This window comes from Diadema antillarum, unplaced genomic scaffold (genome assembly GCF_040938485.1).
Source record: "Diadema antillarum isolate AM-2024a unplaced genomic scaffold, OU_Dant_1.0 scf00000066, whole genome shotgun sequence".
NCBI classification, from domain to species: Eukaryota; Metazoa; Echinodermata; class Echinoidea; order Diadematoida; family Diadematidae; genus Diadema; species Diadema antillarum.
In genome coordinates, this window is record NW_027270955.1 from 1,596,211 (window position 1) to 1,614,208 (window position 17,998).

At 40.2% G+C, this 17,998-nt stretch overlaps 1 protein-coding gene across 1 annotated transcript in view; it reads left to right on the forward strand.

Annotated features, from left to right (window-relative positions):
• LOC139716545 (ubiquitin carboxyl-terminal hydrolase 25-like) overlaps positions 1-17,998 on the forward strand; it is a 49,851-nt gene that overhangs the window by 15,190 nt on the left and 16,663 nt on the right. The window contains exons 2-10 of the mRNA XM_071628082.1: positions 8,842-9,103; positions 9,554-9,698; positions 10,948-11,101; positions 12,378-12,470; positions 13,210-13,353; positions 14,105-14,193; positions 15,731-15,822; positions 16,725-16,873; positions 17,358-17,485. Coding sequence (XP_071484183.1) covers positions 8,842-9,103; positions 9,554-9,698; positions 10,948-11,101; positions 12,378-12,470; positions 13,210-13,353; positions 14,105-14,193; positions 15,731-15,822; positions 16,725-16,873; positions 17,358-17,485 — 1,256 coding nt within the window. The remainder of the gene's footprint in view (positions 1-8,841; positions 9,104-9,553; positions 9,699-10,947; positions 11,102-12,377; positions 12,471-13,209; positions 13,354-14,104; positions 14,194-15,730; positions 15,823-16,724; positions 16,874-17,357; positions 17,486-17,998) is intronic.

Here is a 17,998-nt window from a genome sequence, read left to right on the forward strand (position 1 = left end):
CACCAAAAGATTGATGTGTATACACTGTACATGAATTTGATGTAAATTTGGGTTTCTGGTCACTCCTGTTTTTTCATTACTGGTATCATTATTTTCATGACACTTCTATGAATGTGAACCCTCATGGTAGTCTCATGCAGTTTCTGAAAGTATTTAATACAGATTTATATATCTGATTTCAGGTAATGTCATTCTTACAGATCTGTTCAAGATGTACAGTATATATGAGGCTTTGCATGCATAAAAAAGTGGCATTCTAATCTCTGGGTTGGCAAATTATCATCATTAAATGTTGTTTTTTAAATAGAATATTGACATCAGCATTACTTTATTTGAGCAATTGAGTCAGCTTTGCATGGTGATACACATGAGCACACATCAAGGAAGATGAGGATCATCTTGGGGTGAGGCAGAATCGAGATCAGGTCGCTGTGAAAGCCTTTGGCTATTTCCGTCCCCTTGCCTTGCCCTCTCCTCCCACACTCCCCCCCCCCCCCATGCCCCCCCTTCCACTCCCCATTCCTCCCCATCTTCCCCTCCGACCCATCCCCCTTCATCTCTTATCCCCTCATCCTCCCCACTGCCTTCCACATCACCAATGGTGACCTTAGAGAATCTCCGGAATGTTATCTGGGATAACACATCCCCCTTGGCTTCTATAGCTCTTCCCTCAGACAGAAGTTCTGCATGTGCAGAAAACAGTCAGTGAACTATTAGGAAGGAAATACTCAAAGGCCTCCTCCTCATTTTCTTTTTCTCTGCAACATTCGGGCGCTGAAGGAGGAGGAGGAAGAGTTGGAGTCGGACGTATGTAAATCCCCGCATCCGCCGAGACGATTAAGGGACCATTCAACCGGGATGTTGAGGGTCGGATGAGAGTAGGGTTTCCTCTCGGCATGGTACGCTTACATCACTTTGCAGGATAGCAGCGGAAGAGTGGTGTGTGTGTTTGTGAGCAGAGGATACGAATAGCTGGATCTTATGCATTTATACCTGCATTAAATAGCTCCATCCTGTAGACACGTGAGACTACAATATTACTGGCCCCATGGGCACACTGAACATATACGATATACATGTGCATGCTTTGGATGGGGAAATGCTGCACACGTAATGTGTAACATGCGGATCGCTGACACGCAGAACATGGATGCACTCCATCACAGACCGAGTCAATTGTGACTGGAGATGAGGGACATGCTGGAATGCGAGCAATTTGTGGAATTCAGACACCTTCTCGTTCTCTCTATACCTGCACGGATGCCTCGTGGTGTAAGATTCAATGGGAGACTTGTGCTGACTGGCTGCGTGCACTAGGACATAATAACTGCCATGAAGTATTTATGTTTCCTTATTATATTCCCTTTTTTTGTTGTAGCTGATGTTGTTTGTGCTCAGCAGAGCCTCAACACAGCTTGGATGCGAGAAGATGTCTACATTAAACAGTCATGATGAGATATGACCCCTATTGTACTGCCATGCGCTGACATTCTAAAATAAAAGTTGAATTAACTCGCTGCTACTGTACAGGTTTACTGAGCACTGTTTGTTCATTCTTTTTTTTTTTGTTATGACTGCATATTATAGGTTGGCTTGATTAGATAGCATAGTGTGATGAGCTCAGAGCTGTGGGAACTGGAAAATGTCAAACTGTCAGGAGTAAAGAAAAGGAGGAGGAATTACATGTATTGATTTATATTGCTATGTGTAAAGGGGAACATTACTATTACTTAGTACTATTTTGAAAGTTACTGCTTTTTTTTTTTCCTTCTGAGTTTCACATACATCTTGTATTCTTGGTATTAAAAGTGAATGACAGAGGATATTTCGCTATCCACCAAGTCAAGAGATAAGAATATATTGAGCTGTGATGTGCTTGTAACACATTGCTGGTTTGTAGCATCCTTGCTCTGCATGGTGTCTTATAAAGGAGCCCCTGTAATGTGATGTTCTCTATTTTTGGACAGCGTTTCATATGGCGACCTGGCAATTTTTGGCACATGCCCACTTTAATATCTGCCAAATATATCAACTACCAATGCTCGGGAGAGATGCACATGTCCTTTAACATGTGGAGAAAAAGTTTAGTGACCTGAACATATTTCGTTGTGTGGAATAGTGGAATCATGCCCTCTTGTGATATCACTGCTGATGTTGCAAAACCAGCTGGTGCCAATGTCGCAATCATTGAATTATTGACAACTTTAGAAATGCAACTGATCGTGCGCTTATAGTCCAGTAGTGGGTTCTGTGTATACTCTGGAAAGCAAATTTACAGTACATTAGGTATCATATCAATGACTTTATGGATCCATTGCGCCTTTGACAGCTCTGGTTTCTTTACATTGTTAGTCTTCTGTATTTCTTTTTTTTTTTCATAAACCTTTCTCTATCAGTGGGAGGAAGAATATTCATTATCATTCATTTGTATTGAATTTAGTAGCATACAAAGGTAGACTATATTTGAAGTGATATCATTGTAGTCATGAATGCGGGCAGTGCCGTGTGGAAACCAAGACCGCTTTGATTGACACAATCCGAGATCGCTCGTCATACTTTCTGGAAGGTCTGGTTGTGATAACCTCTGCTGTGATTCATATGCTGAAAGCGTTGACTTCTTATCTCTGGATACTGTGCTTTCATTATGTTGCAATCGCGACAGCATCAAACTTTTTATTCCTAACATGCTCCGAGTGTAATCCTCACACCATGACCTCGCCAGTGCAGAGAAAACTCACTCTGACTCTCGTGTGAGGGTAATTAAACTTCTTCAAGTTTTTGTGACAAAAGTTTGCCAAGATTTTGGCCCCGCATTCAGCAATATTTGAGAATTTATATATATATCGCTCGGGGATTAGAGAGAGGCTTGACGATGACCGTGCGAGAAGTTCTGCTTGATAGAAACAAAGAGGAGGAGTCGACGTACACTCTGCGCAGAAAGATTCACTCCATCCACTTGGTAGGGCTTTCCTGATACTGCTCCCTCGTGTTGTGGTGATTGTGTGTACTTGTACAGTTACTGCTTGTACAATTTATACAGATTTAAAGTATACAGAAGTTGGGATGTTGGTATTTTTTGTCAAAGAGGGTCATAATGAATACATTCTTTCTTTTGTAGCCGTCAATCCCTCTGCCTTTGATATTTTTTGTCTTTTTTTTCTTTCTTAGATCTCTCCCCTTTATCCATACATCGTCAATTTAATGCATACAAACAAACTTAAGCTAACAAGTAGACAAACTAATAAATAGACAAACAGAAACAAACAAATAGACAAACAAACAAAAGTTGATTTAAAGTTATATGCTTTTAATCACAGTACAACTGTGAGTGTTTACCACCGCAATTTTCAGCTGTAAACTCCACAGCTTCTGTCCACCGTACTGACCAATCTCAACCTTGATCACGCAATGGTCAATTAGTGGGTCATAGACTTTTTTTGAACTTTGTTGGGCCCCTGCTGATGAGAGTTGTAAGGTTGACAACTGAAAATTCAGGATACATGTACAGTGTATTAATACTTTGTATTTTTTTTTCTTCTCTATTTTTTTCTTCTTTTTAAAAATCTTTAAATCATATGATTTCTTCAGATGACCTTCTACTCTAAAAGCATAAAATTGTATTTTCCCACTTTTCTTTTTCTAAATACCACTTGCCCAACTTGGTATTTGGACAAATGCCCTGAACAAGCAAGCGTTCATTCACTTTTATATTCACCTACTGTACAAATGATTTTCACCTGTACTGGAATACACTGTATTTGCCTTTTTGATTTTTCATTTTTCTTCTATGTTTTGGCTATCTGTCAGAGGTTTGTTCTGTTTTCTCTGGTGCCCCCTTTCCCCCTTTGAACCCCCCCCCCATGTCTTTTTCATTCTTTAATCTGAATACCTTCATTGTTTTTATATATTCTTATGAGCTCTTTCCTTCTCTTTCCCCTTTTTTCTGATGCTCGATTTCTTTGTTTGTTTTCTTTTTTTTTCACTCTGTAATATCCTTATTTCTCTTTCACTATACCTGAAATATCAGCTTCACTACTTTCTCGTTAGCATCCATTTATTTCTTCATTAATAAATGATAAATCCCATTCTCCCTACATGTAAATGTTTTCTTCCTCTGTACATACTATGTATATCCAGGATTTTTTTTTCTGTAATCCCCTTCTGTCTGTCCATTTATCAGCTTGCCCAGTTTTTGTTTGCTGCCCTCATTGCTAATCTGCTGCCCTCAAGCTGCTGGAGGGCTCACACCCATAAATATTTCCCCATAGGGACGTGTGTTAAAAATCAAATTTCAAAAAATTCTGTAAAATAGCTGGGAGAAATGAGGTGTTTCAGCTTCACTAACCTGGATAAGTTAGATGTACCCTTTCATCCATCAAATTCTCAGGGTGGATAATTCAGTTCAAATTCTGTTCAGGGGTACGAAAAGCCAGACTACGAGTTCTTGTCACTCAAAAAGTCACCCATTTTCCGTGCACGTACCCAATGAAATATAGTCCCCTCAAATTCCACCAGAAAAGCTTTCATCTTCTAACCAAAATGCAATTTGTAGAGGAATTCATACTCAATATCTACAGCTATTCAGTTTTTTGCCAAACTGCATCATTGATTTTTAATTAATTTTTTTCTTCATTTATTTTGGTATCTTTGGTACGAATTTGTGAAGGGGTTTCGGACATTCCATTGTATTTACGGGTGTGAGCCCTATAGTGAAGGTCATATTTCTCATTTGACTTTTAAACATCATAAATGTGTTTTTCATGATATTTGCACCTACATCATATGGGAAATTACACATTCTAGGGTTATAAAGCTTCTCAAAGGGACACTTTTGAAACTCACACCCTTTGAGGTTTTTTAAAAAAATAAAAATGTAGTGTTGATCAGTTCTTCATAAGATGAATACCTAGATGCAGGCAGTAATCTTTGATTATGGGGGTGTCATCATCACATTATTGCCTACAAAATACTTGAAAAGACTTTGTTTTGTCAAACAGACTAACTTTATGAATTTTGACCTGTTCCAGTGGTAGCCAAACAAAGAAATACATTAAAATAACACAGTCATTCAAAGTTGTGTGATACTGATGACTGCTATGTACAAAGATCTATCTATACCACAACAACACAATCAACATAATAAGAAAACAAATTATAGCCAAACAGAGTCGGGGGGGGGGGGGGGGGGGTAGAAGAGAAGGGGGGGGGGGGGTAGGAAGTTGAAGGGGGGAGGGAGGAAGAGATCTGACACAATACATCAACATAAACCAGCAGAGTTTGTATGGGATGAATACTTCCCATAGACTTGTGTGCATTGCATGCATCCTCTATAGTGAAGGTCATATTTCTCATTTGACTTTTAAACATCATAAATGTGTTTTTCATGATATTTGCACCTACATCATATGGGAAATTACACATTCTAGGGTTATAAAGCTTCTCAAAGGGACACTTTTGAAACTCACACCCTTTGAGGTTTTTTAAAAAAATAAAAATGTAGTGTTGATCAGTTCTTCATAAGATGAATACCTAGATGCAGGCAGTAATCTTTGATTATGGGGGTGTCATCATCACATTATTGCCTACAAAATACTTGAAAAGACTTTGTTTTGTCAAACAGACTAACTTTATGAATTTTGACCTGTTCCAGTGGTAGCCAAACAAAGAAATACATTAAAATAACACAGTCATTCAAAGTTGTGTGATACTGATGACTGCTATGTACAAAGATCTATCTATACCACAACAACACAATCAACATAATAAGAAAACAAATTATAGCCAAACAGAGTCGGGGGGGGGGGGGGGGGGGTAGAAGAGAAGGGGGGGGGGGGGTAGGAAGTTGAAGGGGGGAGGGAGGAAGAGATCTGACACAATACATCAACATAAACCAGCAGAGTTTGTATGGGATGAATACTTCCCATAGACTTGTGTGCATTGCATGCATCCTCTATAGTGAAGGTCATATTTCTCATTTGACTTTTAAACATCATAAATGTGTTTTTCATGATATTTGCACCTACATCATATGGGAAATTACACATTCTAGGGTTATAAAGCTTCTCAAAGGGACACTTTTGAAACTCACACCCTTTGAGGTTTTTAAAAAAAATAAAAATGTAGTGTTGATCAGTTCTTCATAAGATGAATACCTAGATGCAGGCAGTAATCTTTGATTATGGGGGTGTCATCATCACATTATTGCCTACAAAATACTTGAAAAGACTTTGTTTTGTCAAACAGACTAACTTTATGAATTTTGACCTGTTCCAGTGGTAGCCAAACAAAGAAATACATTAAAATAACACAGTCATTCAAAGTTGTGTGATACTGATGACTGCTATGTACAAAGATCTATCTATACCACAACAACACAATCAACATAATAAGAAAACAAATTATAGCCAAACAGAGTCGGGGGGGGGGGGGGGGGGGGTAGAAGAGAAGGGGGGGGGGGGTAGGAAGGGGAAGGGGGGGAGGGAGGAAGAGATCTGACACAATACATCAACATAAACCAGCAGAGTTTGTATGGGATGAATACTTCCCATAGACTTGTGTGCATTGCATGCATCCTCTATAGGGCTCACACCCATAAATATTTCCCCATAGGGACGTGTGTTAAAAATCAAATTTCAAATAATTCTGTAAAATAGCTGGGAGAAATGAGGTGTTTCAGCTTCACTAACCTGGATAAGTTAGATGTACCCTTTCATCCATCAAATTCTCAGGGTGGATAATTCAGTTCAAATTCTGTTCAGGGGTACGAAAAGCCAGACTACGAGTTCTTGTCACTCAAAAAGTCACCCATTTTCCGTGCACGTACCCAATGAAATATAGTCCCCTCAAATTCCACCAGAAAAGCTTTCATCTTCTAACCAAAATGCAATTTGTAGAGGAATTCATACTCAATATCTACAGCTATTCAGTTTTTTGCCAAACTGCATCATTGATTTTTAATTAATTTTTTTCTTCATTTATTTTGGTATCTTTGGTACGAATTTGTGAAGGGGTTTCGGACATTCCATTGTATTTACGGGTGTGAGCCCTATAGTGAAGGTCATATTTCTCATTTGACTTTTAAACATCATAAATGTGTTTTTCATGATATTTGCACCTACATCATATGGGAAATTACACATTCTAGGGTTATAAAGCTTCTCAAAGGGACACTTTTGAAACTCACACCCTTTGAGGTTTTTAAAAAAAATAAAAATGTAGTGTTGATCAGTTCTTCATAAGATGAATACCTAGATGCAGGCAGTAATCTTTGATTATGGGGGTGTCATCATCACATTATTGCCTACAAAATACTTGAAAAGACTTTGTTTTGTCAAACAGACTAACTTTATGAATTTTGACCTGTTCCAGTGGTAGCCAAACAAAGAAATACATTAAAATAACACAGTCATTCAAAGTTGTGTGATACTGATGACTGCTATGTACAAAGATCTATCTATACCACAACAACACAATCAACATAATAAGAAAACAAATTATAGCCAAACAGAGTCGGGGGGGGGGGGGGGGGGTAGAAGAGAAGGGGGGGGGGGGTAGGAAGTTGAAGGGGGGAGGGAGGAAGAGATCTGACACAATACATCAACATAAACCAGCAGAGTTTGTATGGGATGAATACTTCCCATAGACTTGTGTGCATTGCATGCATCCTCTATAGTGAAGGTCATATTTCTCATTTGACTTTTAAACATCATAAATGTGTTTTTCATGATATTTGCACCTACATCATATGGGAAATTACACATTCTAGGGTTATAAAGCTTCTCAAAGGGACACTTTTGAAACTCACACCCTTTGAGGTTTTTAAAAAAAATAAAAATGTAGTGTTGATCAGTTCTTCATAAGATGAATACCTAGATGCAGGCAGTAATCTTTGATTATGGGGGTGTCATCATCACATTATTGCCTACAAAATACTTGAAAAGACTTTGTTTTGTCAAACAGACTAACTTTATGAATTTTGACCTGTTCCAGTGGTAGCCAAACAAAGAAATACATTAAAATAACACAGTCATTCAAAGTTGTGTGATACTGATGACTGCTATGTACAAAGATCTATCTATACCACAACAACACAATCAACATAATAAGAAAACAAATTATAGCCAAACAGAGTCGGGGGGGGGGGGGGGGGGGGGGTAGAAGAGAAGGGGGGGTAGGAAGGGGAAGGGGGGAGGGAGGAAGAGATCTGACACAATACATCAACATAAACCAGCAGAGTTTGTATGGGATGAATACTTCCCATAGACTTGTGTGCATTGCATGCATCCTCTATAGGGCTCACACCCATAAATATTTCCCCATAGGGACGTGTGTTAAAAATCAAATTTCAAAAAATTCTGTAAAATAGCTGGGAGAAATGAGGTGTTTCAGCTTCACTAACCTGGATAAGTTAGATGTACCCTTTCATCCATCAAATTCTCAGGGTGGATAATTCAGTTCAAATTCTGTTCAGGGGTACGAAAAGCCAGACTACGAGTTCTTGTCACTCAAAAAGTCACCCATTTTCCGTGCACGTACCCAATGAAATATAGTCCCCTCAAATTCCACCAGAAAAGCTTTCATCTTCTAACCAAAATGCAATTTGTAGAGGAATTCATACTCAATATCTACAGCTATTCAGTTTTTTGCCAAACTGCATCATTGATTTTTAATTAATTTTTTTCTTCATTTATTTTGGTATCTTTGGTACGAATTTGTGAAGGGGTTTCGGACATTCCATTGTATTTACGGGTGTGAGCCCTGGATAACTAACTGTCTGCTGCCCTCATTGTTGATTGGCTACAATTCCTTTTTTTCTCTCTCTATAATCCCCAATATACGTAGAACCAAGAGACTGTCATCAACCAGTTGAAGGAGATCACAGGAGTACAAGACCCCGATACCTTAAAGCATGCCTACGAAGCCAGCAACGGGGATGTGGGCCAGGCCATAGCCTTCCTTACAGAGGGGCATGACCACAACCCTGCCCACCCTCCCCCATCCTCGTCCCACACCGCTGCCCTGCATGGTGGGGCCCAGCCGGCAGCACCCGTCAGTCAGCCGGCAAATGCGCCCGCCCTGTGTGGCCCGAGGAATAGGACTCAAGGTTAGTACCAAACATTATGCAATCTTGTCCAAGAGGATGAACTTGTTCTATGTGCATCTTGAACCCCATTCTAGTTTTGGCTTCCAAGTTCAAGTAAATATTGCACCAGTGATGTAGTATACAAGCAAAATTAGCATATCAAAAGTGGTCATTATCTCGTCATCTGAACTACCATGTGTCAGGTACTAAATGTTTGTTGCTTAATTTTATCTAAAAACATTAGATTACTTCTGTCCAGAAAGTACCACAAGCATTCTTACAAATGTGTATCTTTAAACGTGCTAGAATTGATAAAGCAGTCAGTTCAGATACTTTAGAAACATTTGATTTCATTATTGTGTTTTAGTTTTTAGGCGATCTTGGTTATGAAGTGTCCATGTGTGTTTTATCTCAGAAAGAACAAAGCAATGGAAAGTCACTCTATGATTCAAATCTTGCCCAATGCCGCAGGTGACGGGGGTAAATCGTCGGACGTCATCGACCTGACCCAGGATCGGGATGAGAAAGAGGACCTGCAGCGCGCCATCGCCCTGAGTCTACAGGAGACCAACCAGGCCAGCATCGGCGTGTCTGCAGAGGAGCAGGACATCAGCAGGTACCCATGGGCAGACTCAGGGTGCACCATGTGTAAAGAGGGCAGTTTCAGAGGGTACACTAGGCACCTCAGTTGCCACACGGAAGGTGCAGTCCAAACTTCAGAGGTGCATTTAGACTGTTCAGAGAGTGCAGTCAATGACTGCATTCAAGCGCTGAAAGCGAACCAAAGCGTACCGAACTGTATTATGCCAGATTTGGAGCGTTCAAGTGCTCTGTTGAGAAAGCGTGCCTCATGAGTTATTTGTAGAGGGGGTCACGCACTTTATAGCAAGAGGGTCATGGCATGCTTAAACTGCTTACAGATGTCCCGAACAAAAAAAGAAATGAGCTCTTTGCATTAGGACGTACAAATGTATGTGCATGTTATGCGCATTCTTCACATCTACAAACTTTTGGTATGCTTCTGGTATCCTGTTGGAGCGCATGGAAAAGTGGCTTACTTTTGGCTCGGTTCAGTTCAGTACGCTACACTTTCGGAGCATTTACGCGCTCTTCTGACGTGGGTTCAGTACGGTTTGGTTCGCTTTAGGAGAGCACTCGAAAGCACACAATGATACAGAATCTGGTGTTGCTACTAGGAGAAAAGAGCTTCGCGGAGTCCAGATTATGCAATAAGAAGTTTAGATTCTAGACTCCAGTGTCTGAAGTTGCAACAGGCAGACCAAAAGATGAAGTGGGCTTGTGAAAATTTTATAGAGGTGCAATGCAGAGTTACAGCTTGCATCTGGAAATAGCACAGGTGTTACTGCAAAATGCCTGATGTTTGCATTATCCTCTAGGAGGTGCAGTAGCCAGTACAGCAGGCACATTGGACACTCTGACATCTGGAGTTACAAAATAAATTCAGCTTGCAAATCAGAAGGTGCCTTTGGCATTTTAGGAGGTGCAGGTGGCAATGCACTTGGTACAAGAAGTACATGTACAAAATGCACAATGCTCAAAAAGCTATCACTTACAGCGGGTCTCTGAGATGACAGATTAGATTGTAATACACTTAAAATTCATGAAACTTCAAACATTCATAACTTTTGAACAGATTGTCCGATTTTCCTCAAACTTTCACTGATGAGTTCTACTAATATTGTTGCATTCTCTCAATACACTTGTATATAGTGGTGAACTTGCCCTTTAAGAGATTATTAGATAACCTCAATTCATTGGTAGTCGTTGGTTTCTAGACACCTGTGCAAATCGTCCAAGAAAGCACTGTGATGGTTAAAGGAGAAATGTGTACAATGTATTTGCAGGGTGCTGGAGCAGAGCATACGTGATGCGGGCCAGGGGCGCAACAACAGCTGGTTTGTGGACCCCCTCAACCCCCACGACAGACAGAGGGAGGTGGGCTGGCCCGTGGGTCTCAAGAACGTCGGCAACACGTGCTGGTTCAGCGCTGTCATACAGGTTGGTGTGTCGTGTGTGTGTGCCCTCTTCTCTTGAACCCGTCGAAGGTGTGAATCAGGCAATTCTTTTATTGTAAATTGGAAGAGAAGTGCTAATACTGCAGTTTGGTGAGCAGTATGTTTGCTAGTATACAAATGATGCACATTTCTGAGTGCGTCAGTCGGAATTGTGTGCATAAGGTAACTATGGAATGCTTAACCCACGAGGCGAAGCCGAGTGGGTTTAGGCTAAATTCCATAGTTACTGCATGCACACTATATTCCGACTGACGCACGAAAAGACATGTGCGTCATCTGTTTTATAGAATGGGTAATTTTCTTGCCAAAAACCCATTTTTCTATCGTGTTACCCGATGACAAATTTACAGGATGCATTTCCTTTTGGCTTGCCATAGACGACCATGCATCAGTTTTTACTGGCCGCATGGTTTCTCTTCAGAACTATGCATCCAGTAAAAATTGATGCATGGTTGATTTAGCCAATAGGCATCTCGTACTGAATGCGCAAACGCTTGCTTAATGCGTGAATCTTTGTTACAAATGCGCATACTCTTGCTGCAAGTGCGCGATAACATGTTTTCCACTGTGACTCAGCGTGCGGCCAGTACAAAATAAGACATAGCTCTCGATCAATGAGATCGCAGGATTCTCGCTACCCATTCTATAATATCTTCTCGTTGGTTGTGAAGCACAGGACTTTGTGTGGAAAAAAAAAATGAAAGAGAAAGGTAAAGGAGTAAAACAAAATGCTGGAGAACATGAACTTGCTAAAAGTATAAGAGGTCGAAGGGAAGTGATCAAAGATCACATTAAAGGGATATTCCATCTTGACATGGTGCTTTGCATGAAAACAGAAAACTTGAAAATCAATAAAAGTTTGGGGACACAAAATTGGACACACAAAATAGTTGTAAAAAGTTTAGAGAGTAAGACTAATCTTTTTAACATCCTTGTGTGGTTTAGATGTTTAGCAGCTCTCTAGAAGATCATTAGTATTTTGTTTTTCACAATATATTGGGCTTTGATAATACTTATTCATTGAGGAGGACATGCAAAAACATGTTACTCTGTAATATCATATGCCAAGAACAGGCCTGTAGAAAATCTTTCTCAAGAGAAAGAATAATAAATAGAATGTGAATTTTTGTTTTTAAACCAAATGGACAAATGCTCAACGTGTAGGGGGGAGGGGGAATCGTTTGTGCTGGCTTTCTAAAAGCTATACTTTTGTCTTTCATTCTTGTTCTCTATCATTTTTTTTTTCTCTCTTTGTCCAGTCATTATTCCACCTACCGGCCTTTCGTCACCTCGTTCTCAGCTTCAGCAGCCAGCAGCCAGCGGCCGGGACCAGCGGAGATGCGTCAAATGCTGTAAGTTTGGGGCACTTTGATGTAGTGGGGATGAGACTCTTGACTTTAAAACAAAAGCTCCCACATTGGAGCCCTGCCAAGCGCTTACGTCCTTGGACAAGATGTTTTTACCCACCATGTCCCTCTCGACCCAGGTGTGTAAATGGGTACCTGGCAATGCTAGGGTGATGATAGTGGCAGTGCCTTCTGCAAGAGCTGTGCTAACACTGAAGAGGTAACCCTGGGTAAAGAAGATCATTTTGTAAGTCCACTCTGTAGCATTACATCTTGTCTATTCTGTTGCAGAAAATTTACAAGAATAAAGACAAATACACCAAGAAGAAATTGGAGGTTCCAAAATATTCGATTCATTTATAAACTCTGAATGCCATAGAAATGATAAAGGTACTAACGGAAGAGAAAGAGTATTGCATGTTATTGCAAAACTGCTAAGTCTCCCAGATATCACAGGAGATGGTGAGAAATGATAAGGATTTTTTTTTTCTTTTTAATGTCCTGACAACGGGTCACATACATGCAAAAGCCAATCTGATTTGGGGCTTATCATTACCCAATGAAGTGCATGTAACAGAGATGCCAACTGTTGCTTTCTTGCAGTATTTTGTACCTTTTTTTTTTGGGCCACATATACTGCAGGTTTTATGGAAAATACCATTTTCCCCAAAATTGCATTACCGGCACAAGCTAGACAAGTAATCTGGTGACTAAATCTTGATCCTTTGTGTGACGGTATGAACAGGAGAACCGAAATCCACTCTTCATGGCGGAGCTGAGGGCGCTGTTTGCACTGATGCTTGGAACAAAGAGAAAGTACGTTGACCCCACCAAGTCGGTCCAGATCTTAAAGGCGGCGTTCAGCAGCGGTGGAGCAGACAACCAACAGGTTTTACACATCACATTTCCCTTTGTACCTAGTGTTTAGTCTATCAATATGTAAAGAACTTAATTTTGTCTGTGAAGTAGAGTGACTGGAGCAATAGCTACACATTTACAGTGTATGTACGGACTTTCCAACCAGCCTGCTTTTGTGATATTTAGTGTTCTTTTCTTTGTCAAATATACATTGTACATGTACCGTAAGTAGCATTCTTCCACGGGGAGGATGCCAGAAGAAGCTGATTGTTGATTTGTGAAACGTCAAACGACAATTAACCCATTGAGAGCGAGTCCAAAGTGTACTCGTGCAAGTGTCGATGGGAAATACACATGTGTACATGTTGTAGCAAAATCAGCCCATCCTCAATGGGTTGAATTTCAAGTCCATTTTCTGATTCATAAGAATTTGGAGGTTACATTTTGACTGGATTAATAATTATCTACATCAGTTTATACCTGTAAGTAATTTCTGTATGAATAGACACTTATCCAAGACTTACTGTAAGTCTTCTCAGTTCTGTGGGACAAAACCAGTCTGTTGTTTTGATGTTTAGTATGCTTTTTCTTTGTCAAGAATGAGAAAATCAGAATAAAAACTCCTTAAATTCTGACCAATTATGCCTCAATCACCCACCTCCCCTCTTCCCACCCCTCCACCCCTCCATCCCTCCTCCCCTTCCCCCTCTCCACCTCTCTATCCCTCCACTCATACCCCTCCCCTCCTCCGCCTCTTCCCCTTCTTCCCATTTTTCATCCAGGACGTCAGTGAGTTCACACACAAACTTCTTGAATGGCTGGAGGATGCGTTCAAGACAGAGGCCCCCAGTAAAACCCCGCAGGAGGATGGGTAAACACTGAAATCTTCTTCCCAGATTATCTTCACATGAAATCATATGGGTCCAAATTCACGAAGGTGGTACAAATTTAAACCATGATATATGCAAATTTCTTAACCGTAAATACGATTGAGAGATTGCGTATGCCAACAGACTACCAGTAACAAACGTGCATTGATACACGCAAAGGTACGCCTATTTCACGCTTATTTAAACCATGGTCTAAATTTGTACCATTAGGTTTAAACTACCTTGTAAATTTTGGCCATTACGTCATACTTTTCTTCTTTCTTTCTTTTTTTTTTGTGCTGCTGCTGCTGCTGCTGCTGCGTTATTGCTATTTAATGGTAATAAAGTCCACTCAATCTTCAAGACAAGATGAAAGAGAGGGAAGAAGAAGTCACCAAGAAGAAAAGATGAAGAAAGAGAAAAATATAAACAGAAGAGGGAGAAATGCTAATTCAGATTCATATTCATTTTTATTCATCTATGATAGGACATAGAAATGTTGTTTCCTTTGTCGTTTTGATAGGGACCACAAAGCATATACTGTATGAGCTATTATTTTCGCGAATTTCGCGAATGACAGTTGGATCGCGAATTTAGCAACGGGCGAAAATGTCGCCAGACGCTAGAGTAAATAGTACATTTTAATAGTGTCGGTGTCAATTTGCGAAAACAACATCTCGCGAAAATGTCTGTGACCTCCTCATTTGCGAAAATATCTGTATGCGAAAATAACGTACAGTAATGAGTAAAGGCTGAGAAACAAAGAAAACACGGGGACTGTTATACTGTAGAAAAGATAGTGTGAGTGTGTGTATGTGTGGGGTGGGTCTGTGTAAAAGAGAGAGAGAGGGGGATAGGGTAGTGGTGAGAGTAAAAGTAAGTGAAGAGAGCAAGCGAGAGAGGGAGAGACAGACAGACAGACGGACAGACAGACAGACAGACAGAGACTGAAAGAAAGAGAAAGAAAGTTGATTCAGAAATGAGAGACAGATGGAAGAGAATTCCCTGTCCTCGGAAATTGTTGCAGCACCATTTATGGGAGCATTTCATAATCAATTGACTGTTGATGATAGTGGCTAGTCTTTGTTCTTCATATTTGCTATCTATATGCTTGAAAATATCTGTAATTAAACTGGATTATAATGTAAATAACACTCAAATGCATGTGAATTACGATGAACGAACACAGTCTGCAAGAATTTTCAGCTAATTGAAGGAGGCTGACTTAACCAGAAGAAGAAGAAGAGGAGGAGGAGGAAGAGGATGAGGAGGAAGAAGAAGAAGAAGAAGGAGAAGGAGGAGGAGGAGGAGGAGAAGGAGAAGAAGTGTGAGGGACAGACAGGGGCAAAGAGAGTGAGAGAATGTGTGTCCGGAAAAAAAAGAAAGGAATTGGAGAGAGCAAGAAGACAGACAGATAGAAAGAAAGCTTGCGGAGAGACTGAAGAAAGAGAGAGAGATAAAATCACAGCAGCAAAATACTTTGATGTTACATTTTCCTCTCCATCTCAATCTCAATCTGCATTCTCCATTTCCCTCCAGTGCTCAGGGGGGCGAAGGAGAGACCGCATCCACCACCAATCCCATGCTGGATCTCTTCTACGGACAGTTCAAGGCTGTCGGAATCAACGAAGGTAAGTGGATTCTCACATGAATATGTCCGATCTCATTATTTACACAACCCCATTATTAAAGTGACCAACATATGTTTTATCGACCCACTCAGCCAGTCTGCACTATTGTTGTCTTTTTAGTGTTTTATTTTTTTTTGCGTTTTGTTTTCCCTTTTTTCTTCAAAAGGAGGCAGCTAGTCACATAACTGTCCTTTGATACTGATATATGGCAGATAAAGCTGCAAAATGCTTGCATATGGACGTGGTTGATCACAAACTTTCCAACTGTTCTCATGTAGTAGGAACTTTTCTGTTCGTTATGAAAGAAAACAGTTCATGCATCCTTGTGTTGCTATGTGTGTGAACACCTGCTTCACTGTTGGTGTATGGGAGATGGGTGAAAATTCACTGAGTTTTAGGGTTTTTAATTTTCTTGATTCGGGTCTTCCCGACAATTTCGTGAGTAGTGAAATCCACACTTGTGGAGTTCAGCACCAAAGGGAGAAATGTACGTGTATGCGTGCTCATTACATCCATGTCTGGATCAGAGTTTATATTTTTGTGCTCTTTTACATTCCCAAATAGCACCTGACTCGAAATATTAGCTGTATGCTACCTAAATAAACCTTACGAAATATTCAGCGTACTGTAAAAGTGGAAATTTTTGCGGTGTTCAAATTTCTGCAATTTCGCGCTACCAGAAACTAACGTGAAAATAAAAGCACGCAAATGTTTTTGCTTGCCATATGTTTCAATACCTACTCTCTTGATTCCGTGGAATTATAAACACACGAAACTCTTCTAATCGGGACGAGTGCCAAAAATTAGTCTTGCAAAAATTTACCCTTCTACAGTATACAGTATTTGGATTACGGAAAGAAATTGCCTCCTAGAGCGTAATATCATTTGTTGTACACATTCAGGCAAAGTCTTCAGCAACAAAGAGACGTTCGGTCAGTATCCGCTTCAGATTAACGGCTACAGTGACCTGCACCAGAGTCTTGAGGCCTCCATGTCTAAGGGTGAGATAGAAACGGTCAACGGGGACGCGACGTATCGGTCAGCCCAAGAGGTAATGGCATATCAAATTTGTCTTTATGAAATATGTTTTTTTATGCTTTCATCTGTAAAAGTCTTTGAGCTCTGTGACATTGCAATATGTATCAGATTCTTTGCTATATAGAGGGATAGTAAGATGCCTAAACTAAAGTTAATCAATTTATTATGGTATACTATTAGTTTCTGTGGTCAGTCCTTTTTAATGTCAGGAATCCTCCTCAAATTGATATCAAAATTTGTGGAAAGATTCCTTTGTCATTAGAATTTTGTCTTGTTTTGTGTGAATGGCTTCAAAGTTTTGATCATTTGAAGTTGAAATATCATTGCAAACACACGCACATATCCTCAAAAACACACGCACATATCCTCATTTGAGGACGATCTTAATTTTTATATCAACATAAAAACCTTTGTGCAATATCCCCTTGTATTGGTCTTGAAAGAAAGCATTCTATGACATGGCATCTGCTCTCCCCTGTGTTTCCTGTTTCCACCAGCACTGGTTCACCCGGCTACCCCACGTCCTCATCTTTGAGCTGTCGAGGTTTCAATTCAACCAGCAGCTGGGGCGGCCGGAGAAGATTCACAACCAGTTTCAGTTCCCTTCCACGCTGTACATGGATAGGTGAGTTGGATTTATCCACGACTCCATTCAAATGTTAGAAATGCAGAAGTTGCAGTTTGCTCTCTCTCTCAATGGAATTGTGCCTCTATGACCAGGATGAGGTACCAACTAATCGGGCAAATGTTTGATGCATTACTTTAACCTATCTATTCATGTTATTTTAGTTTTAAAATTACTCTTCTGTTTTGACAGATTATTGTCATGTCTCTGCTTTTCATATGAAAATTCCTTCTTTTTACTGTTGAATATTTAACAGCGTATACATCAGTGTGTCTTTTCTTTTTTTTTGGGGGGGGGGGGGAGCGGAGGGGTCTGGAAAGTTTAAAAACCAGGTGGCGTGGGGAAATATGGGTGGTCCTGTTGGATCGATCTTCTTTCGCTGCTCACCTGCGGTACATTTGAAAACCATAAATAGCACCTGTCAACATATACACTAGTGCATGGAGGTGTACATTCATCAGTATAATGGTCGACCCCTGTTGAGATTCTTCGGCTCTGTGTGTACTTACAGAG